The 25,104-nt window shown below is 49.9% G+C and overlaps 1 protein-coding gene across 1 annotated transcript in view; it reads right to left on the minus strand.

Moving 5' to 3' along the window:
- Positions 1–25,104, minus strand: part of LOC126352502 (ice-structuring glycoprotein-like) — a 104,838-nt gene that overhangs the window by 63,604 nt on the left and 16,130 nt on the right. Inside the window, exon 2 of the mRNA XM_050002695.1 lies at positions 19,253–22,866. Coding sequence (XP_049858652.1) covers positions 19,253–22,866 — 3,614 coding nt within the window. The remainder of the gene's footprint in view (positions 1–19,252; positions 22,867–25,104) is intronic.

Below are 25,104 nucleotides of genomic sequence, written 5' to 3' on the forward strand. Positions count from 1 at the left end.
CACGTGTTCTTCAGTGTCGGACGACGGCAAGGAAGAGCGTTGACCTGGTTCGAGTGCGTCGGTGGGTACAATGAAATTGTCAAACAGGTGTTGTGAAGAAGTACTGTTCTCCTCAGCGTCCGGTGCGGGAGCCTGTTCGGCGGCAAGGTTGTCAGGTGGGACGTCCGCACCGTCCATAGGTGACTGGGACGGTGGGACGTGCCGATCGGAAGGACCGGGCGACGGACTGGACGAAACTGTAGACGTGGCAAGAGCCGCTGCGTAAGTGACCGGTAGGGCGGTCATCGTGGGTGTGACGGACGCTTCCGACAACGGGAGCTGCGCGACACGTCGTTGAATGCATTCAGACCGTAGGTGACCTTCTTTCCCGCAACCGGAACAGGTTCGAGGTTGGCCGTCGTACATTATAATGGCACGGCAGCCTCCGATACGTAGATAAGAAGGCACGTGTTTCTGCAACTCGATGCGGACCTGTCTAATACCGTTTAAAACGGGATAGGTCTGAAATTGTACCCATCGTTCGGCAACATGTTCCAGAACGTTGCCATAGGGACGGAGCGCCTCGATGACGACGTCTGCAGGTAGCTCGAACGGCAGTTTGAAGATCCTTATCGTCCGTGTGCCGAGGCCTGTCGCACGCCGCATCGTTGATCATTTTGACGCAGACGGTACTGCTAACTCTCGACAAGTGGATACCAATTAGATCCGTTGGTGGTATCTTAACTTCATCGCGAATAAATCGTTCTACCTCAGGGCCTTGGGTCGGGCAAAGTCGGAACAAAAGTTGAAACGTAATGTCCTCTTCCGATAGTTGTGCGCCATGGTGGTCTAGAAGGGAAAACGGCACTTACAGCGGCCGAAGTAAACACAAACACACCGTGCGCGCCTCGCCCGCAGCGCTCTGGCGCGTGACCGCCTCGCAGCACTGCCGTCGGCAGACTGTAATTTATACGTCGAAGGAGCATTGAGCAGCGGCTCAGCTGAGCGCGGAGGCCTGCGACGGCGACGTCTGCGCCACTCAGCTACCAGCGGCGGACAACTGTTCGTATTATCCATTGTTTCTGGTCCGTTTGTGTTCTCTGTGGTTTCTGATCAGTCTGAGTTGTGGCATCATGGCGATTACAAAACTGGCTGACACTGAGTCAAGAGAATTATTAAATAGCTCAACACACGAAACGTCACATTCCGAGTTCGGAGATCATGTCAGTAATGCATCTGAAAGCGAGTGTTCTGATGACACTGACGACGGTCCACATCCTGTTCAAAGTAGGGTCCGACTTCTATTTCTAAAAAGGAGAACATAGAGTAGCAGTTGCAACCACCAGCCCAACTGGGTGCTTCGAATGTCATCAGGAGTAGCTGGAGGAATACCAAGTATGCAAGCAACAGTATAAGTGAGGTAAAAAGTTCACTTAAAGTATCACTTTCTACAGCAATTCAGAATGAAATGACATATGTCAAATGTTGAGCAGTAACGAGTTTATGGTAAAAAATGAACAAAAATTGATGATTCTCCTTTTCACGCATGCTTAGGACCCTATTTCTTACGGGTGTTGATCATTCACATGGGAAATCAACAAAAAGTTTATGGGGTAAGGATACTGGGTATTAGCCGAGCGGTCTATGGCGCTGCAGTCTTGGACTGGGCAGCTGGTCCCTGCGGAGGTTCGAGTCCTCCCTCGGGCACAGGTCTGTGTGTTTCTTCTTAGGATAATGTAGGTTAAGTAGTGTGTAAGATTACGGACTGATGACCATAGCAGTTGAGTCCCATAAGATATCACACACATTTTTGAAACTGGGAAGAACTTATTTAAAGCAACCACGTCCCTAGAAGCATTCTGTAAAACATCGCGTATCTTGCGATTTGGTAAATAATTCACAAGAGAGGGAAGATGACGTATTGATAAACTCGCCGCAATTCGCAGTATCTGGGGAAGTGGTTATAAGTCCTTCATAAACTGTATAATTCAGGGGAAATTGTGGCCTTCAGCCAATAGCTGGTAGCATTTAGAGGCTCTTGTCCATTCAAACAGTACGTCCTAAGCAAACCGGCAAAATAAGGCATCAAGTTCTGAATTCTGTTTGACAGCAGACCTTCGTATGTACTGAAAGCTCAAATTTATAGAGGACACGGGACTAGATCGACACCATAAAAAATCGGGGAATGAGAGTAGTTGCTGCAAACGAAAAACAAATGGATGATTCATGACAGTTTTCTACAATATTCTTCTTGTTGCTGCTTATAAGGCCTACATCTTGTGAACGTCTGACATTATCGATTGATCCTAAGTGGAATGCAAGAAAATTGACTAGAAGGAGAATATTTTTGGTGGATCTTAGAAAGTCAATAGTTGCAGAACACATTCCATCAAGGAAGCATTTTAGAAGAACAGAAGATTATTTGAGAATGGTTAGGAGGATCCAAGACACTGAAGGAGTGGCAGGTGTGCACAATTAGTAACAAGGAGAAGCACTACTGAAGGTGAACGCTGTTTCTGTCCTTGAGGCAATGACAGTAAAACAAACATATTATGTGGAAAGTGCATGCAAAACACACGTCACCTACTTACGTTTACTGTGCAGTGAATAAGAAGGAAAGGAAGTTATGTGGGCAGCGGGACAGATGTTTGTTTAGAATGTGTTTTGGTGGAAACGTCTGTTGTTTCTAATATACCCTGGATAAATATTAAAATAACAAATTTTCTTTAGTGAAATTCTGTGTATTATTATTATAATCTTCTTACCTTTCTCGGACCTTAGGTCTGGTTAAAAATGGAAAGTGACGCCGAACTTGATCAAACGTGAATTCCTTTTAACTGTACGGTATATGTTACATTGCATTTAAGAACATTCGGGTAATTGAACATGTATCAATAATTACAGATTTCTGTAGCTATATATATATATATATATATATATATATATATATATATATATATATATATATATATATTTGGATGTAGCTGTATTGCGTTGATGTAATGGTGGAAATTGTGTGGTATGAGTCCTATAGTTGATAGTATAATTGGTATAATGTCAAATTTATCCAGATGACAACCTCAGCCAGTTGGATGGACTTTTAAATTTTTTCTCATGTTTTTTTTCTGTACATTTGTTGTAATGGGGATGCATATTTCGATAAGTTGTGTTGATTTCCACTTTTTATTGCTGAGTATGATGTAAGTTTGTCATGTCGTGTTGTTTTATCTGTTACAACGGTTCTATTCTAGTATAATTTGTATCCATCATTTTCCAGTACATTTTGTGTTTCATACTTGTACGTAGGAACGTGTTGTTTTATTAGTTTATGTTGTGTGTCAAGTTGTTGATGTATTATTTGCTACATTGTCATGTCATCTGTTGTATTCTGTATTTGCTAGTATTGTACATCCACTTGTGATGTGAACTACTGTTTCTATCTGTTGTTTGCAAAGTCTGCATTTATCTGTTGTGGTATTGGGATATTTAGTAATATGATTTCTGTAATATCTGGTGTTTATTGTTTGATCCTGTATTCCAATCATGAATCCTTCCGTCTCACTGTATTTATTGCCTTTTCTTAGCCATGTTTTGGATGCGTCTTGATCGATGTGTGGCTGTGTTAGATGATAAGGCTGCTTGCCATGTAGTGTTTTCTTTTTCTTCGTATCTGTTGATGTTATGTGATCTAAAGGGTTGTAGAAGTGGTTCTGAAATTGCAGTGGTGTTGCCGATGTATTTATATGAGTGATTGCTTTGTGCATTTTGCTAGTTCCTGTCCGTACTGTAAAGAATTTTCTTAAATTCTCTCCCTGTCCATAATGTAGGTTTCTTATGTCGATAAATCCCCTTCCTCCTTCCTTTCTGCTTAATGTGAATCTTTCTGTTGCTGAATGTATGTGATGTATTCTATATTTGTGGCATTGCGATCGTGTAAGTGTACTGAGTGCTTCTAGGTCTATGTTACTCCATTTCACTATTCCAAATGAGTAGGTCAATATTGGTATAGCATAAGTATTTATAGCTTTTGTCTTGCTTCTTGCTGTCAATCCTGTTTTCAGTATTTTTGTTAGTCTTTGTCTATATTTTTCTTTTAGTTCTTCTTTAATATTTCTATTATCTATTCCTATTTTTTGTGTGTATCCTAGATATTTATAGGAATCTGTTTCTTCCATCGCTTCTATGCACTCGCTGTTGTTATCCAATATGTAATCCTCCTGTTTAGTGTGTTTTCCCTTGACTACTCTATTTAACTTACATTTGTCTGTTCTAAAAGCCATAATATTTACGTCATTGCTGAGTACTTCTGTTATCTTTAGTAATTGGTTGAGTTGTTGATTTGTTGCTGCCAGTAGTTTTAGATCACCCATGTATAGCAAATGTGTGATTTTGTGTTGGTATGTTCCAATAATGTTGTATCCATAATTTGTATTGTTTAGCATGTTGGATAGTGGGTTCAGAGCTAGGCAGAACCAGAAAGGAATATGAGTTTCCTTGGTATATTCCACGGTTAATCTATATTGGCTGTGATGCGGTATTATTTGAATTTGTTTGGATATTATGTGTGGCTTTCCAATTTGTCATTACTATTTTTAGGATCTGTATCAATTTAGAATCTAGTTTGTATATTTCGAATTATTATTATTGTTATTATTATTAAAATTATTACTATTATTATTATCGCTATGATCATTAACATACTGTAATATAACAACAATGTCGATGCCTTATTACCGTACGAAAAATTCGTGAGTAGATGTTTTTTCCAGCATTTTAATATGTTGGGTCATTTGACTTGAACGGTACATTTGTATAGTAAGAGTGAACAGAGCAGCAGAGCTTGAAAGTCACGTTGTTCAAGTTTATCAATTACGATTGATTAGTGTCATGCAAAGTGCAAGTGAAGAACAGATATGCACTAGTACGTGAACTTGCTGTTCGGTTTTAGATAAGATATTCGGATCGCAAATGATGATAAAATTCTCAGTACTGAAATATCGTTTGCATTTGAAACTGCAAAGTTACACAAGAGGTAGATTACCGTAGTCTAAAAAGATTCCCAAGGCAATGAATGACAAAGCACTTCTGAATACGGCGTGAGGTTTAAGGTGACTGTAATGTTAACACTGTATTTTTGTTACGTGCCAAAATATTATAAACGAGCTTTAATCTCGTTTATCCGAATTTGGGGCGCTTCATACTTCTCCCGATATCAAACTTGTTTTGTATACTTAGCTTACAAATTCAAACGTTATCAGAAAACCCCTTACATTTGAACTTATTTCGAATAATTGTTTCACAAATTCAAACATTATCCGGAAACCCATTAGCCTAATTATTGATGTGTGACACATCCCACCGGTACTTACTCCCTTCGAGTTACACTCTATGATTTAAAATTTTGTGAAACACTGTTTTTTAACCTATTCAACATTTTTTAAAATAATTTTTTCACACATTGAGAAACAAAGCTCGTGGAGGTGTAGGAATCACTGGACGAGTCTGATGACATATCTTCAGTCATGTTCACAGAGATGAATTCTGCTTGACACCATCTCGTTGCTTCTGTTTCAAACGAGTCTACACCAGAGCAAGACGGCGACTGTTATCTTGCTAGACGGAAAATTATCAAATTGCAATGAAAATTTTAAGTTATTTCTGAACTGTATTTGGCACTGGATAATGTCAGGTTCTTAACGTAGGAATGATTTTAAATTTAACAATGAACGATCGCCCAGCTACGTCCTTCGCCTGACAGGTCGTCTGTTTATTAATTTCCTCTCAAAATATTGTCGGCTTCTCAAATAGCTTCCAATTCGAAAAATGGACGTCAGTGTCCACTAGTAACACTGGCACGCACATAGTTTTTCAACTTTTGTTACGTGTGTTTTACGTGCTGTTTTATCCTCCTGTTCTGGGTATTTTACTGGCACTTGTCTCATTCCGTTTTTGCACGGACAATATACACCATGTTGTCGTGTGCCCATACAAACATCTCCAGCATCCATACACGTCTTCGGATTAGATCTTACGAAAAATTTCTTTTTTGAAATTCCTTGTTCTTGAATATCTTCTTTTCTTCAAAATTAATCTCTTGCGAAATCATCTTCTGTGGCGAAATTTATGATTAGTTCACGAAAATTTGTTGAGTTATTGCTGCAATAGCGAAGCAATCACGTTCTACAAAGTACTTAGTTATTCTCGTCTCATTATCAATAATGCGTTTTATATCTCTATACTCTTCCTGCGTGGCGTTCTGAAGTCTATCCACTTTTCACCGTTGCTAAAACAGTTATGTTTTTCTTAAAATGTTTAATTTTCCTCTAATTGACTCCGCGCTCGCACCCGACGGTTCGGCCACATCCAAATCGCTGTGGAAAAGTTTCTTCATTCGCCACTTACGGAATTAGCGAATTCCATTGTCCGGGTTGGTTTTATGAAATTCTTTTGCGTTGGTTTCGCTGCATCTTTAACTTCTTGGGTAATTCGATTGTTTCCTCGACGTTTTATGCCAGCGGGTTTCTTGTGCAGCAAACGGTAGGATTTTTGGGATCTTGCGCCATGGGTTGTGTGGTGGCTGCCAGTAAGGTGTCGTGAATGACGCAGACTTTGATGACAGACGCAGGGACAGTTGGTGTTGCGTGTCTCAGGTGTTCTTACTTGTGTTATAGTGTGGTCTAGTTGGCCATTGCAAGTGGCATGTGTATATCCCGGATCGCTCTATTAGCATTATGAAGAGCAGATCCAGAGACTGTGTACTATTTTGGAATTCTGTGCCGCGAACTCTTAGGAAATCTGCAATGAATTGATGGCATACTGGCAGACTACTGTGGGAGTACTGTCTGGTATCCTAATTATACTGGTCTAGAGAGCTAAGCCAAGCTCCAGTGGATTTCTTCTAACGAGTTCTCCAGAAAGCAGCGAGAGTTTTTAAACCACTTATCCTGTTCCCGCGCTTTGGTTATATGTGAAAGGTGAATTATGTTTATTCTCATGTCAATGTCTGAACATTGCTGTGACCTAAAGTTGGTCGTGTTCAGTTAACATTCAAATTAACGGCTATTGCAAGTAATAGGTCTGTAAGTCCCTTACTCATGTTTTAGATATGTTGCTTACTCGTGTTAACAAATCGGTTTTTCGGGTGTTTCTACCCAAATGTTCTTTTTTCTTGACGGATTATAAAAGCCACCTTGATGACTGATGTTACGTTATAAACCCAGGGAAGCACCATTTGACAACGGTTCTTGTACCTGTGTGCTGTTTTTTGGAGTCAGGCTCTCTTGAAGTGTGGGTTTTAATTTGTTGTGTTGTAAGCTAGTCATTGTTTTAATGTGTCATGCTGTAAGCTAGTCACTTCTAATTATTAAATAGCACTCCGTCTTCAAGCCACAAGTGGCCCATAGGGACCTCCGACCGCCGCGTCATCCACAGTGCAGGATGCGGATAGGAGGGGAGTGTGTCAGTACACCGATCTCCTGGTCGTTATGTCGGTTTTCTTTGAGCGGAGCCGCTACTATTCGGTCGTGTAGCTCCTCAATCGGCATCATGAGGCTGCGTTCACACTGAAATATGGCAACAACGCATGGCGGCCCGGATGGTCAGCCATCCATGTGCCGGCCACGCTCGACAGCGATTAACTTAGGTGATCCGACGAGAACGGTAGTACCCACTGCGGCAAGGCCATTGTCATGGTAATTATTACTTCGGGCTAGTTACAGAAAGTCGGTATTTAATTCTAAGCTGACACTACTGTTTTCTTGCAGCTAGTACTGTTTCTAACGAGATACATGAGCTCCTCTAGGCAGGTACTTCTTGAATTGGCTGTATGCCTAAGATTTACGAATCTGTGTATTGGATCTTTCAATCTGAAAGCGTTCAGTACATGAAGTTTTGTAATTAGTGTTAATCTACCTAAAACATGGGCCCTGCAGCGAACTTCGCTATAACAAGGTTTAATAATTTATTTGGTAATTGCAAGTTCATTTTTCTGTAATTGGATTATGTCAAAATTTGCGAAAGAGAGTTAATTTTCTGACTCTGTATTTTAACTTGTATAGTTGTTACCTAATTTCTATGAAATTGGCGTCAGTGTTTTTCTATTTGTGAGTTACAAGCAGTGTGTAAAAGTTATAATATGAGCTTGATTTAGTGTTCGTTGCCATCAAAATGTTAAGCTGTTATTCTTGTAGTTTTGTGTCATTAGAAACGGTAATATGAAGCAAAGCTAGTAAAATTGGCGGGAGGCTGTTGTGGTGCAGGTGGTGATAGTTTTATGTTATTGAGGACGACGAAGTGGCCTTTTGTAGGACCTGTGTACGTAATCGAAGGTATCATTTCATGCTTGATAACGTCCCTTCATGACTTTCCCTACGATAATGCCATCTGCCAGCAGGATATCTGCTCATGTCAGGAGGAGCGCGAAACTCAAATGCAGATGTATTGGCCAACAAATTCAATTGAGCTGAACCCGAAGGAGCACGTAGGGACGCTGTTTGGCGTACTATTGATCCACAGATACTTCCGGAATCCTTGAGACCAAGAATCACTGCCGTATTTTCTTTTTCAGACGTGGAGCAACGATCTATTAAGCAGACGCTCATAATGTTCTGTCTCATCATTATAATTCGTGATTCGAAACTAAATCACTACGTCTCCACCAGCTGCCGGCCAAATAGTGACAGAAAATGTCCTTGCAAGAGGAACTGACTATATCCACGTATTCCGTTTATGACAATGGAACTCGAGCGCTTCACTTCACACTGCTGCGGACTGAGGTGGGACATTTTCTGAAGCTCGAGGAAACTGAAAATTGACACGTCACTCTCATGGAAGGCTGTCGCGTCGGAAGACACGGCTGCCTTTAGCACATCCGTCAGTGCAAATCCGCCGCTCCATCGCTCCGTCTGTCTTCCACTCCCCACCTCCGCCCTTCACCCCCCTCCACCTTTTCCACACGCCACACGCACCTTGCATATTCCTTTTGTTCCTCCATAATTTCGTTTTCACCAGATACCGGAACCGCTCTGCGCCAGATGTCTGGGTGGTGGGCGGGGGGAGGGGGAACTGGTACATGCACGAAACTGCGGAATATTAAATATTCCCTCTTCGGGGACCGGTTTCTGTATTTCACTGTACGCCGGGAAGAGAAAAAGGAGGAAATAAAGAAAGTCTGACTAAAAAAGGAACCTGCTGCTCTCCCAGAAATGACTGTTCTTCTCTCCGCTGGAAGTTTACTCAGCGCTGTGCGGCGACGCGGACGTGCAATTTACTAGCTGCTCTTCATTACGCCTGCTGCGGAAGAGCATAGAGGTCGCCGACCACGGGCTGCTCCCCTAGGCCGATGGGTTGCGGTGCTGGCGTCTAATGAACATCCAGCACGGCGCGTCGCCCACCTCGTCTTACCCACTACAGGGATCTCGATGAGGTTTTGGCTGTCCCGCATTTCCAAGGGTGGTCCGTCTGTCGGCGACAACGGCTTCTTTTAATAAAACCCCAGCTATACGTCTGGTGGCCTCATCCGGTCCTGCCTCAGTGCTTTAACGAAAGGAAGATTCCTTAAGAGCTAGGAAGTAATCTTCTTCCACTCATCTCTCTTTTTTAATGAGTGGTTTACATACCTGAGATTTCACACGGTTGCTATAGAAACTGTAACCTATTCATTAAAAACATATGCACGTATGTATTTTAACGGAGGTGTAAAATGAAAGTGCCCACAACTGTAAATCTTGATATTTTTGTATGCTGATCGGAAAAAGCAACTGTCGATTCTTAACTGTAATGCAGGCAGATGTTCAATGTATCAGAACCTTGCCCGAACCTGCTAAGATCACCGCACAAAAAAAAACTCAAAATTTGAACAACTTGCATTATTTTACAGTGTCGAACGATTTCTCCAGATCGACAAATCTTGTGATCGTGTCTTGATTTTTCCTCAGTCTTCCATTATCAAACGCAACGTCGTAACTGCCTCTCTAATTCCTCTACCTTTCCTAAAGCCAAACTGATCTTAAATTTTTGCCTCATTCTTCTGTACATTATTAATGTCAGTAACTCGGATACATGAGCTGTGAAGATGGTTGAGCGATAATTCTCTCACCTGTCGGTTCTAGCAATCTTCAGAAACTTACAGACGATATTTTTCCGAAAGTCAGATGGTATATCGCCAGTCCCATAAATTCTACATACAAACGGGAGTATTCGTTTTCTTCCCACTTCCCCTAACGATTTTAGAAATTCCAATGGAATGTTATCTTCCCCTTCGGCGTTGTTCCCCTTCCGAAGTTATTTGAAATTCTGCTTCTAGTACTGGATACCCTACCTCATCCATATCGACTTCCGTTTATTCTTCCTCTACGTTGCCAGACAAAAGTTCCCACTCGCAGACGCTTCCAGTGCACTCTTTCCACCCTTCCGCAACCTACCCCGCATTTAATAGTGAAATTCTTATTGCACTCTTAATTTATCCGCAGTGACTTTTAATATAATCGAAAACTGTTTTGCTTTTGCTATATGTAAGTCAATCCTTCCGGCAATCATTTCTTTTTCGATGTATCACATTTTCATGCAGCCATTTCGTCTTAGCTTATCTGTATTTTCTACTTATTTCATACCTAAATAGCTTGTATTCCTTTATTCATGAATTTCGCTGAATTTTTTTTTGTACTTCCTTCTTCCGTCGATCAACTGAAGTATTTATTCTGCTTCCCACGGTTTCTTTGCAGTTTCCTTCTAATTTTTTCTTTCCAGCTTCCATGATTTCCGTTTTCAGATATGTCAGTCCTCTTCAATTGAACTGCCTCTGGAACTATTAATTACGGCAGTGTAAATAACCTCAGACAATTTCAAGCTTGTTTCTTGAAGCACTTCTGTGTCCCTCTCCCTTACGCATTGATTCTTCCTGACCAGTCTACTAAACTTCATCCTGTTCTTCATGATTAGTAAGTTGTGATCTGAGTCAGTAATTGCTCCTGGCTGCGCCTTATAATCCATTATCAGATTTCGGAAAGTCTGTTTGACAATGATCTGACTGATATCTTGCTCTATCTTTCAGCCCTATACCAAGAATGCCTCCTCCCCCTTTCGAGGTTCTTGAACAGAGTGGTATAACTAGCTGAAATTTACAGCACTACTAAGTGAGCCTCTTTCCTCTCTCACTCCTAGCACAAAGCCCATAATGTCCCATGATACTGTCTTCTACTCCCTCCAGCGCTTTCCAGTCCCCCATAACTATTAGATTTTCCTATCCCTTTACGTAAACCGTTCCGTATCCTCCTATACTTTCTATTGGTCTTCTTCTTCCACTTTTGACGTCAGCATTCGGCATATGTGCCTGAATGATCGTTTCCGATGTTGGTTCCCGTCGAACCGGCCGCTGTGGCCGAGCGGTTCTAGGCGCTTTAGTGTGGAACCGCAACACTGCTGCAACGGTCGCATGTTCGAATCCTGCCTCGGGCATGGATGTGTGTGATGACCTTAGGTTAGTTAGGTTTAAGTAGTTCTAACTCTAGGGGACTGATGACCTCAGATGTTAAGTCCCATGTTTTTTTTTTCTTTATTGATTTTCAAGCTGGCAGCAGCTTAGTACGGTGCTCTACAGCCTACGGACTTTTTGGTGAGAAAATGAAGAAGGAAGAAACAATGAAAAACAGGCGATAAAATGAGGACTTAAAGTGTAAAACGGCGAAAAATGCGGAAAATTAAAACAGAAAGCAAAAGGGGTTGGCAATGTCGATAAAATACACTGTAATCGGACAAGTAACATACTAGACACACAATTAAAAAAAAACTTGGCGACAGTCTGGTTTCTGTTAGCAAGAGATAAAAAAAAATCATACCCAGCGACAGTATGATGACTGTTCGCTACACGTCCCTAGAGACACACCACGGTACACTAACTGGAAGACACACTCTGTAAAACACTGCACGAGAAACGGTGGCACAAATACGACAAAGGCAGATGGGGTGTGGGACCTGGAGGAGGGGACAAACAAGGAGGGAGGATAGGAGAAAACGAAAGGGGGGGAACAAAGAAGGGAGAGGACTCCTAAGGGGGGAGAGGCGCAGGGCAGACACGAGAGGGAATAAGAAGAGGCAGAGGAGGGAAATGCAAAAGGACTGGGGGGAGAGAAGGGAGCAGCGAGAGGGGAGGTGGGGAAAAAAGAGGAATGAAGGGGGGAGAGGGAGCACAGGAAAAGGACAGAGGACAGGAGGGGGAGTGAGGATCAGAGTTGATAGGAGGGATACATGGAGGAAGAGAGGGCATCATCCGCGAGGGGAGTTGATGCAATCCACTGTGGGAAAGGAGATGTGGGGGGATACAACAGTGAAGATGTGATAGGGGGCGGGGATGGGAGAGGAGAGGAGCAGCCTGGGGGTGAGGGGGTTCAAGGTGGCGGAAGGTGTAGAGGATGAGGATATGTTCGAGGAATAAGAGCAGATGGGGGAAAGGGATGAGATCATAAAGGATCTGCGTGGGGGACGGGAGGCGTATACGGAAGGCGAGGCGGAGTGCATGACGCTCAAGGATTTGGAGGGACTTATAGAATTTGGGGGGGGGGGGGCTGATATCTATGCAGGACTGGCATAGCAGAGGATGGGACAGATTAAGGATTTATAGGTATGGAGGATGGTAGAGGGGTGCAACCCCCATGTCCGGCCAGAGAGGAGTTTGAGGAGTCGGAGGCGGTGGTGGGCTTTGGATTGGATGGAGCAGAGATGAGGGATCCAGGTGAGGTGACAGTCAATGGTGAGGCTACGGTAGGTGAGGGTGGGGGTGAGGTGCACATGACGGGCGCAGACAGTAAGGGAGAAATCCAGGAGCCGGAAGGAGCGAGTGGTGCGACCTACGATGATTGCCTGGGTCTTGGAAGGATTGATTGTCAGGAGCCACTGGTTACACCATGCAGCAAAAAGGTGAAGGTGATTCTGGAGAAGGCTTTGGGACCGTTGCAGGGTAGGAGTGAGGGCAAGGAACGTGGTGTCATCAGCATATTGCCAGAGGTGTACTGGAGGGGTGGGTTGGGGCATATCTGCTGTGTACAGGAGGTAGAGGAGAGGGGAGAGGACAGAGCCATGTGGCACACCAGCATAGGGGTAGAAGGTGTGGGAAGAGGCATTATGGATGGTAACATAGGAGCGGCGGTGGGAGAAGAAGGAGGCTATCAGACGGATTCAATTAATAGGAAGGGCGTAGGTTTGGAGTTTAAACAGGAGACTGGGATGCCAGATATGGTCGTAGGCCTTTTCGAGATAAAAGGAGACAAAAATGGCGGAGATACAGGAGTTAAGCTGGAGGGAGAGGAGATGCGTGAGGCGGAGGAGTTGATCATCAGCAGAGAAGGAAGGTCGGAAGCCACATTGGGTGGTGGGGAGGAGGTGGTTTTGGCTGAGGTGGTTAGGGATGCTCCGAGAAAGGATGGATTCCAAGATCTTGCTGAACACCGATGTGAGACAGATAGGACGATAGGAAGAGTCATCAGATGGAAGCTTGTTGGATTTGGAGAACATCTGGATATGGGAGGTTTTCCACAGGTCGGGATAGAAGCCAGTGGCAAGGATGACATTGTAGAGCGCGATAAGGATTTAAAGGAAGGAGGGAGGGCAGTGTCTGAGCTGGCGGTAGGTAATGCAGTCGTGGCCGGGAGAAGTGTTGCGTGTAGTGCGGAGTGTGAGGCCGATGTCCTGTGTAGTGATGGGAGTGTTAAGTCCAGATGGTGGTGTGTGGCCCAAGTACTGGAAGCTAGGAGCAAGGGAAGGAACAGAGTTATTCGTATGGTCCATGACGTCAGGGAAGAGGGAATAGTCAAAGTGGGGATCATCTGGAATGGGAAAAACATCGGAGAGGTGAGAGGCAAACTGGTTGGCCTTAATGAGGTTGTCAGGAAAGGGACAGCCATTAAGGAGGAGAGGGTACTGGGGGGGCGGGGCGATTCACAGTTTTTTTCTTTTTTTTTGGTCATCAGTCTACTGACTGGTTTGATGTGGCCCACGACGAATTCCGTTCCTGTGCTAACCTCTTCATCTCAGAGAAGCACTTGCAACCTACGTTCAGTTTTCCACATATTACTTTCCTCTCCGATTCTGCATAGAACCTCCTCATTCCTTACCTTATCAGTCCACCTAATTTTCAACATTCGTCTATAGCACCACCTTTCAAATGCTTCGATTCTCTTCTGTTCCGGTCTTCCACAGTCCATACAATGCTGTACTCCAGACGTACATCCTCAGAAATTTCTTTCTCAAATTAAGGCCGGTATTCATATTAGTAGACTTCTCATGGCCAGAAATGCCTTTTTTGCCATAGCGAGTCTGCTTTTGATGTCCTCCTTGCTCCGTCCATCTACCTACGTAGTAGAATTCCTTAACTTCATTGACTTCGTGACCATCAATCCTGACGTTAATTTTCTCGCTATTCTCATTGCTACTACTTCTCATTACATTCGTCTTTTTCCGATTTACTCTCAAACCAAACTGTGTACTCATTAGACTGTACATTCCGTTCAGCAGATCATTTAATTCTTCTTCACTTTCACTCAGGATAGCAATGTCATCAGCGAATCGTATCATTGATATTCTTTCACCTTGTATTTTAATTCCACTCCTGAACCTTTCTTTTATTTCCATCATTGCTTCCTCGATGTACAAATTGAAGAGTAGGGGCGAAAGCCTACAGCATTGTCTTACACCCTTCTTAATACGAGCACTTCGTTCTTGATCGTCCACTCTTATTATTCCCTCTTGGTTGTTGTACATATTGTATATGACCCGTCTCTCCCTATAGCTTACCCCTACTTTTTTCAGAATCTCGAACATCTTGTACCATTTTATTGTGTGGATGATGCTTTTCCGAAAGTCAGATGGTGTGTCGTCAAACTCATATATTCTACACACCAACGTGAATAGTCGTTTTGTTGCCACTTCCCCTAATGATTTTAGCAATTCTGATGGAATGTTATCTATCCCTTCTGCCTTATTTGACTGTAAGTCCTCCAAAGCTCTTTTAAATTCCGATTCTAATACTGGATCCCCTACCTCTTGTAAATCGACTCCTGTTTCTTCTTCTATCACATCAGACAAATCTTCACCCTCATAGAGGCTTTCAATGTATTCTTTCCACCTATCTGCTCTCTCCTCTGCATTTAACAGTGGAATTCCCATTGCACTCTTAAAGTTGCCACCGATGCTTTTAATGTCACCAAAGGTTGTTTTGACTTTCCTGTATGCTGTGCCTGTCCTTCGGACAATCATATCTTTTTCAATGTCTTCACATTTTTCCTGCAGCCATTTCGTCTTAGCTTCCTTGCACTTCCTATTTATTTTATTTCTCAGCGACTTGTATTTCTGTATTCCTGATTTTCCCGGAACATGTTTGTATTTCCTCCTTTCATCAATCAACTGAAGTATTTCTTCTGTTACCCATGGTTTCTTCGCAGCTACCATCCTTGTACCTATGTTTTCCTTCCCAACTTCTGTGATGGCCCTTTTTAAAGATGTCCATTACTCTTCAACTGTACTGCCTTGTGCGCTATTCCTTATTGCTGTATCTACAGCGTTAGAGAACTTCAAACATATCTCATCATTCCTTAGAACATCCGTATCCCACTTCTTTGCATATTGATTCTTCCTGACTAATGTCTTGAACTTCAGCCTACTCTTCATCACTACTATATTGTGATCTGAGTCTATAACTGCTCCTGGGTACGCCTTACAATCCAGTATCTGATTTCCGAATCTCTGTCTGACCATGATGAAATCTAATTGAAATCTTCCCGTATCTCCGGCCTTTTCCAAGTATACCTCCTCCTCTTTTGATTCTTGAACAGGGTATTCGCTATTATTAGCTGAAACTTGTTACAGAACTCAATTAGTCTTTCTCCTCTTTCATTCCTAGTCCCAAGCCCATATTCTCCTGTAACCTTTTCTTCTACTCCTTCCCCTACAACTGCATTCCAGTCGCCCATGACTATTAGATTTTCGTCCCCCTTTACATACTGCATTACCCTTTCAATATCCTCATACACTTTCTCTATCTGTTTATCTTCAGTTTGCGACGTCGGCATGTATACCTGAACTATCGTTGTCGGTGTTGGTCTGCTGTCGATTCTGATTAGAACAACTTGGTCACTGAACTGTTCACAGTAACACACCCTCTGCCCTACCTTCCTATTCAAAACGAATCCTACACCTGTTATACCATTTTCTGCTGCTGGTTATATTACCCAATACTCATCTGACCATAAATCCTTGTCTTCCTTCCACTTCACTTCACTGACCCCTACTATATCTAGATTGAGCCTTTAAATTTCGCTTTTCAGATTTTCTAGTTTCCCTACCACATTCAAGCTTCTGACATTCCACGCCCCGACTAGTAGAACATTATCCTTTTGCTGATTATTCAATCTCTTTCTCATGGTAACCTCCCCCTTGGCAGTCCCCTCCCGGAGATCCGAATGGGGGACTAATTCGGAATCTTTTGCCAATGGAGAGATCATCATGACGCTTCTTCAACTATAGGCCACATGTCCTGTGGATACACATTACATGTCTTTAATGCAGTGGTTTCCATTGCCTTCTGCATCCTCATGTCGTTCTTCCGCCTTTTGGGGCAATTTCCCACCCCTAGGACAAGAGAGTGCCCTGAACCTCTATCCGCTCCTCCGCCCTCTTTGACAAGGCCGTTTGCAGAATGAGGCTGACTTCTTATGCCGGAAGTCTTCGGCCGCCAATGCTGATTATTTATCAAAATTTAGGCAGAGGCAGGGTTCGAACCCGGGACTGAAGACGTTTTGATTATGAATCAAAGACGCTACCCCTAGACGACATGTATAGTTCCCAGTATGGCGGTGGAATGCAGACTAATACTTGGAAGAGTTTATGCGGAGCTTGGTGTTGAGTTGGGTACATGACTGGCGCCAGGCACGTCGTTTCTTCGCTATAAGCAGGTTGTGGATGTGTCGCTGTAATTGCTGGTGGCGGGTAAGTGTATCCCGGTCACGAGTGAAGAGAAAAGAGCGGTAGAGGCGGCGAGACTCTTGAAGGAGGAGAACGGCCTGTGGAGGCAGGGCGGGGCGCTGGGGGTGCATGGCTTTGGTGGTGATATGGGTGGTGACGGCATCAGACAAGGTCTGGTGCAGGAAGGCAGCAGTGCAAGAGACGTCATCAGGAGATTAGAAAGTAAGGTCGTGACCTGAAACCTGGGTGTGAATGGAGTCCCGCTAGGCATCCCATTTGGCACTGGAGTAATCATGGACAATTTTAGGAGGGACGTCAGGGCGAGGAGCGTTGCGGGGATGGCGACCATTCGAGATAGTGAGGAGAATAGGAGCATGGTCACTGCCAATAAGGTCAAGGACAACTGTGGTGATGCGCCCAAGAAGGTTGGGAGAGGCAACGACCACAACGGGAGTGGTGTTGGATTGGCGTCGGGTGTGCTGAGGCAGGGGATTCTGGTGAGAAACTGATGCCACCGCTGGAGGTTGGCAGGATCACGGCCGTGGATATTGAGGTCGGCAGCAATCACATCGGTGGAAAGGTGTGGTCAATGTGGGCCAGGAAATCGTATGGGATGGGGGTGCGAGGGCGGACATAAATGGTGGCACCGGTGATGGTAAGGGTGGGGAAGAAGAGGCTGAGGGTGAGATGCTCGGCAGGATTGTTAAGGAGAGGTTGAGGCCAGACAGAGAGGTGCTTGAAGTGGCCTATAGCAACTCCGCCATGAGCCAGAGGTTACAGGTTATCGGTGCGGTGAATGGTGTAAGGAGCTGTGTAGATGGAGATAGGGGGTTAAAGGAAGGTTTCATTTAGGATGAAGGCATCCACATGGTGTTGACAGAGGGTGTGGAGGAAATGGAGGTTGTGGGTGGGCTGGGAGCGAATGTTGTGGTACAGGATACGATAGGGTTGTTGTACCATGGGAGAGGAGAGTTAGATGAGGGAGGTTAGGGGGTTGAGGTGAAGTGGGCCTGGTTGTGGGAGTATGTGGCATAGGTGAAGAGATGGAAGAAGGAACAGGCAGCGAGGGCGATTTGGGAAAGTGTGTGGGAGCGCTGGAAGGGGTGGATGTTTTGGAGCACTATGGTGATGAAACAGATGATGTCCTCTGCAGTAAGTGGAGGGCAGAGCGAGTTGTTGGGATGGATGGGGTCATCAACAGGATGGACAGTGAGGGTGAGCTCAGGGGTGACTGGAGGAGGTTTCGCTTTACACTTCGAGGAGTAGGTAGGATGTGGTTCGTTGCAATTGTTGCAGGAGGGGGGAGTGGTGAGGTTGGTGCAATTCTTGAGGAAGTGTGAAGCTTTGCAGTGGGGCAGGTTGTGGGGTTCTTGCAAGCAGAGGTAATGTGGTCGTTGTATGTGAGACAGTGTTGCCAGCTTTAGGATTGGACTGGGGAACGGGAGGGGTCCACCTTATGATAGCAATTGTAGACGAGGACTCCCTCAGTGAGGAGGCGGTCAATGGAGGAGGATAATTTGGTGAATATCCTCTTGAGAAAAGTCGGCCCATCATCATTGAAGATGCGACGGGCCGAGTGGATTTCAATGACGGGCCGGGAGTTGGGTTCCGCCAACACCTCAGCCTCCCTGATCACGGGGCTAACCTCTGTGATCACAGCGGTGAAGGTCGTCGGGCGTCGGGGAGGTTGAAGCTGATGGAGAGAGGATGGGTTGTGGTAGAGGGTGAGGGTTACACGTTGGCCAAATTGGATATGGGGAATGCGGGAGAGGAGATCGGTGTGGAAGGAAGAATTGGGGGATTTAATGAGGCCCGAGTCCTTGCGAGGAATCAGAAACGAGATGGGGGCATCGGGGTAGTATTTCCGGATGGCGAGGGTGAGGGAGCGGGCATCAAGGAATTGAGGGTCAGGATTGGAGAGTATAAAGGTGTGGGTGGCAGGCATGGCAGGTTCAGGGGCCGGGGTCGCATCCATTGGGGTGGGTGGGTCACAGGGATTGGGGGTTTTTTTGGAGGGGATTTCGGGGGAAGGGTCTACACTCGGGTGCTTTGAAGGTTTCGTGGTAACGACTGGGTGGAGACGAGGCTGGGGACGGTTTGCAGGGGGAGATGGCGGGGGGCAGGACGACCCTGAGCCGCGGATGATGCAGAGAGTGTGGGCGCGGGTTTTACAGAGACAGTGGAACGTCGAGGTGAAATCCGTGCTGGCTTGGAGCCCGTCGGAGGTGCTGCAAGGAGCGGCGGAAAGTCAGTAGCTGATGATGGGGCAACAGTGATAGGGGAGGGGGAGGGGGAGGGGGAAGGGGGAGTTGAGGGTAGTTACAGCCGAAAGTGGCGCAGGGGTGAGGTGGATAGGGAGAGAAGGAAGGACGGGAAGGGGGGTGGAGGATGACCTCCATGTGATGGTGGTTGGAGCAGCGGAGGGAGAGTTGAAAAATGATAGTGGTAGTGGGTTGGGACATGGTGACGGCGCGCGAGAAAGGCTGGGGCGGCGGCAGACGACGGCAGAGGCGGCGGCGAGCACCAGCAGGCGGCGACCGAGCGGCGGCGGCGGTGCGGTGGCAGACGGCGACGGCGACGACGTCGACGGCGGCGGCGACCAGGCGGCGGCGGCGGAGGTGGCGGCGAGCACCAGCAGGCGGCGACCGAGCGGCGGCGGTGGTGCGGCGGCAGACGGCGGCGACGACGACGTCGACGGCGACGACGACCAGGCGGCGGCGGCGGAGGTGGCGGCGAGCACCAGCAGGTGCCGACCGAGCGGCGGCGGTGGTGCGGCCGCAGACGGCGGCGACGACAACGTCGAGGGCGGCGGCGACCAGGCGGCGGCGGCGGAGGTGACGGCGAGCACCAGCAGGCGGCGACCGAGCGGCGGCGGCGGTGCGGCGGCAGAAGGCGGCGACGACAACGTCGACGGCGGCGGCGACCAGGCGGCGGCGGCGGAGGTGGCGTCGACCACCAGCAGGGGGCGACCGAGCGGCGGCGGCGGTGCGGTGGCAGACGGCGGCGACGACGACGTCGAGGGCGGCGGAGACGAGGCGGCGGCGGCGGAGGTGGCGGCGAGCACCAGCAGGCGGCGACCGAGCGGCGGCGGCGGTGTGGCGGCAGACGGCGGCGACGATGACATCGACGGCGGCGGCGACCAGGCGGCGGCGGCGGAGGTGGCGGCGACCACCAGCAGGCGGCGACCGAGCGGCGGCGGCGGTGCGGCGGCAGACGGCGACGACGACGACGTCGACGGCGGCGCCGACCAGGCGGCGGCGGCGGAGGTGGCGGCGAGCACCAGCAGGCAGCGACCGAGCGGCGGCGGCGGTGTGGCGGCGGCGGCGACGACGACGTCGAGGGCGGCGGCGACCAGGCGGCGGCGGCGGAGGTGGCGGCGAGCACTGGCAGGCGGCGACCGAGCGGCGGCGGTGGCGGTGCGGAGGCAGGCGGTGACGACGACGGCGACAGCAGACAGCGACCGAACGGCGGCGGCGGAGGTGGCGGCGAGCACCAGCAGGCGGCGACCGAGCGGTGGCGGCGGTGCGGCGGCAGACGGCGGCGACGACGACGTCGAGGGCGGCGGAGACCAGGCGGCGGCGGCGGAGGTGGCGGCGAGCACCAGCAGGCGGCGATCGAGCGGCGGCGGCGGTGCGGCGGCAGACGGCGGCGACGACGACGTCGAGGGCGGCGGAGACCAGGCGGCGGCGGCGGAGGTGGCGGCGAGCACCAGCAGGCGGCGATCGAGCGGCGGCGGCGGTGCGGCGGCAGACGGCGGCGACGACGACGTCGAGGGCGGCGGCGACCAGGCGGTGGCGGCGGAGGTGGCGGCGAGCACCAGCAGGCGGCGACCGAGCGGTGGCGGCGGTGCGGTGGCAGACGGAGGCGACGACGACGTCGAGGGCGGCGGAGACCAGGCGGCGGCGGCGGAGTTGGCGGCAGGCACCAGCAGGCGGCGACCTAGCGGCGGCGGCGGTGCGGCGGCAGAAGGCGGCGACGACGACGTCGACGGCGGCGGCGACCAGGCGGCGGCGTTGGAGGTGGCGGCGAGCACCAGCAGGCGGCGACCGAGCGGTGGCGGCGGTGCGGCGGCAGACGGCGGCGACGAGGACGTCGAGGGCGGCGGAGACCAGGCGGCGGCGGCAGAGGTGGCGGCGAGCACCAGCAGGCGGCGACCGAGCGGCGGCAGCGGTGCGGCGGCAGACGGCGGCCACGACGACGTCGACGGCGGCGGCGACCAGGCGGCGGCGTTGGAGGTGGCGGCGAGCACCAGCAGGCGGCGACCGAGCGGCGGCGGTGGTGCGGCGGCAGATGGTGGCGACGATGACGTCGACGGAGGCGGCCACCAGGCGGCGGCGGCGGAGGTGACGGCGAGCACCAGCAGGCGGCGACCGAGCGGCGGCGGCGGTGCGACGGCAGATGGCGGCGACGACGACGTAGACGGCGGCGACGACCAGGCGGCGGCGGCGGAGGTGGCGGCGAGCACCAGCAGGTGGCGACCGAGCGGCGGCGGTGGTGCGGCCGCAGACGGCGGCGACGACAACGTCGAGGGCGGCGGCGACCAGGCGGCGGCGGCGGAGGTGACGGCGAACACCAGCAGGCGGCGACCGAGCGGCGGCGGCGGTGCGGCGGCAGACGGCGGCGACGACAACGTCGACGGCGGCGGCGACCAGGCGGCGGCGGCGGAGGTGGCGGCGACCACCAGGAGGCGGCGACCGAGCGGCGGCGGCGGTGCGGTGGCAGACGGCGGCGACGACGACGTCGAGGGCGGCGGAGACGTGGCGGCGGCGGCGGAGGTGGCGGCGAGCACCAGCAGGCGGCGACCGAGCGGCGGCGGCGGTGTGGCGGCAGACGGCGGCGACGATGACATCGACGGCGGCGGCGACCAGGCGGCGGCGGCGAGCACCAGCAGGTGGCGACCGAGCGGCGGCGGCGGTGCGGCGGCAGACGGCGGCGACGACGACGTCGACGTCGGCGGCGACCAGGCGGCGGCGGCGGAGGTGGCGGCGAGCACCAGCAGGCAGCGACCGAGCGGCGGCGGCGGTGTGGCGGCGGCGGCGACGACAACGTCGAGGGCGGCGGCGACCAGGCGGCGGCGGCGGAGGTGGCGGCGAGCACTGGCAGGCGGCGACCGAGCGGCGGAAGTGGCGGTGCGGAGGCAGGCGGTGACGACGATGGCGACAGCAGACAGCGACCGAACGGCGGCGGCGGAGGTGGCAGCGAGCACCAGCAGGCGGCGTCCGAGCGGTGGCGGCGGTGCGGCGGCAGACGGCGGCGACGACGACGTCGAGGGCGGCGGAGACCAGGCGGCGGCGGCGGAGGTGGCGGCGAGCACCAGCAGGCGGCGATCGAGCGGCGGCGGCGGTGCGGCGGCAGACGGCGGCGACGACGACGTCGAGGGCGGCGGCGACCAGGCGGTGGCGGCGGAGGTGGCGGCGAGCACCAGCAGGCGGCGACCGAGCGGTGGCGGCGGTGCGGTGGCAGACGGAGGCGACGACGACGTCGAGGGCGGCGGAGACCAGGCGGCGGCGGCGGAGGTGGCGGCGAGCACCAGCAGGCAGCGACCGAGCGGCGGCGGCGGTGCGGCGGCAGACGGCGGCGACGACGACTTCGACGGCCGCGGCGACCAGGCGGCGGCGGCGAGCATCAGCAGGCGGCGACCGAGCGGCGGCGGCGGTGCGGCGGCAGACGGCGGCGACGACGACGTCGAGGGCGGCGGCGACCAGGCGGCGGCGGCGGAGGTGGCGGCGAGCACCAGCAGGCAGCGACCGAGTGGCGGCGGCGGTGCGGCGGCAGACGGCGGCGACGACGACTTCGACGGCCGCGGCGACCAGGCGGCGGCGGCGAGCACCAGCAGGCGGCGACCGAACGGCGGCGGCGGTGCGGCGGCAGACGGCGGCGACGACGACGTCGAGGGCGGCGGCGACCAGGCGGCGGCGGCGGAGGTGGTGGCGAGCACTGGCAGGCGGCGACCGAGCGGCGGCGGTGGCGGTGCGGAGGCAGGCGGTGACGACGACGGCGACAGCAGACAGCGACAGAACGGCGGCGTCGAGCACCGGTGGCGGTGGCGGCGGCGGCGGCGACGAGGAGGACTGGACGGCGAGCAGACGACACAGCAAGGAAATGGTGGGGCTCTTCCACGTCGAAGATGCACCCTGAGAGTAGCGCAGACAGTGCTAGTCCTCGATGCAGAGATGAGGGAATCCAACCCTCGAATGTGTGTTAAGTCCCATAGTGCTTAGAACCATTTGAACCGTTTTTTCCCGTCGAATCTGGTGAGGGCGTCGGTAGAGAATCATAAACAGTATAATTAAATGCTGTGTAATTCCGCTTCTTAGATAACCGTTTGACTTCAAAACAAGTCGACAAGGCTGTGCAGGTACGTCGTATCCATTTTACGGCACTCGATGAGTACCTGACCGTGCAGTTCCACCGAACTGCGGGGACGTTGATGTCGGGGACTGATCCGCAGTTCCGATGTATCCCACAGATTTTTATGGAGTTCAAGTCAGGTGATTTTTATGGTCTCTTGCGTGGTGATCAACTCCATATGTTCATTGCATGCTGCCCCCGTCGCAATGTTCTCTCGCTTACAGGTTGTGAGTGACTTTAATTCACTGCTTACAGGAGCACCTCTCGGTTTGGAAGTGATTTTACTTGATAACCCATCAAACGAGTTTCCAGTCCCTCTCAGTCAGGATCTTCGTCTGACCTCATACTGACGTACTGTTTCGTGGAGGAAACGCGTACTATACCACTGCTTGCAGGCAGTTTGAACAGTCCGCCGCGAAACACCAAAATAGCCAGCAGCATGACACACCCCCTGGCCACAGGCACGTCAAACACCATTGTCCCCTTGCGCTACGCTGTTATGTATCCATTGTACGTACAATATCCGCTTGAAACGTTAATGATCCACCAACCGCTACTGCGCGTGCTATTGAGCACGTGGCTCGAACGCTGCGCCATCCGTAAAGACTTAATGATGCGTCTGTGTGTGCGCAATGGGGTGAATAATTTTTTCTCCGGTGAGCTTATGTGTATAGTGTACCTCACTAGAGTGGGAAAGATTCCCTGGAAGTGATTCCTATTGCTTTGTCACAAAAATTCGACCATGACATTCACATTACCTCCACTTCAGCAAGCCAATGAACAATACTTGTGCAGGTGCATGTGTTTTGGAGCAGATTGTCCATTACAGATTATTGAATAAGGAGCTCTACAGCAGATGACCCCTACATTTTCCCATGATGACCCAGCAACTTTGCCAACTAAAATGAACGTCTATAAAAGAATAGTTGTCGGACATTTCCTTATTGGTACCAATGTTATCAGTAGCATTTTATAAGAACATTTCTCGCTCTTATCTCCTACTAGCGAATATAGCGAAGCTTCGCAGTTGCTAAATACGTGTGTGAATTGGCAATACGTTCAGATCTCTCTCTCCCCCTTGCCCACATCTGCTTGTTTCCTGCTGTTTACCCATCTCTCTGTCCATCATCTGGTTCCTCTCTATCTCCTCCTCTCTATGTCCATCTCCTCATCCTCTCTCTCTGTCCATTTCCTCGTTCCCCGTCTCTATGTCAATTTTCTCCGCCCCTCTCTGTTCCTCTCAATCACAATGATCTCTGATACGAAAGTTGTTATCGTTTTTGACACCTGGTGCGACACTAGCGGCCCAAGTTGTGAGAAAGCAATCAATCACGTGCGTCGTGAGTATAATGTTTGTTTTCTATAATTTTCTACTTAATTAAGGGAATTATTGTAATATTTTGCGGTACATGTGCTAGTAAGTTACCAAGAGATACGAAATATCGTGAAATACATGTAAAAACAGCCGAATCGCACTGATTCAGTGACATAAGGTATAACTCATTCATGAAGAAGTACTTTCGAATATAAGTATATTTGCAAATGTGTGCGAAATCTTATGGGACTTAACTGGTAAGGTCTCTGTCCATAAGCTTACACACTACTTAACCTAAAGTATCCTAAGGACAACTCACACACCCATGCTCGAGGGAGCACTCGAACCTCCGCTGGGACGAACTGCACAGTCCATGACTGCAGTACCTGAGACCGCTCGGCTAATTCCACGCGGCGTATAGTTTATTCCTTTGAAAGTAGGAATTTTTTTATGGAGGCCAATGATTCACCTTTGTTACCCCTCACTCGACCTTCTAATACACGAACGCT

Source organism: Schistocerca gregaria, chromosome 1, assembly GCF_023897955.1.
Source record: "Schistocerca gregaria isolate iqSchGreg1 chromosome 1, iqSchGreg1.2, whole genome shotgun sequence".
NCBI lineage: Eukaryota > Metazoa > Arthropoda > Insecta > Orthoptera > Acrididae > Schistocerca > Schistocerca gregaria.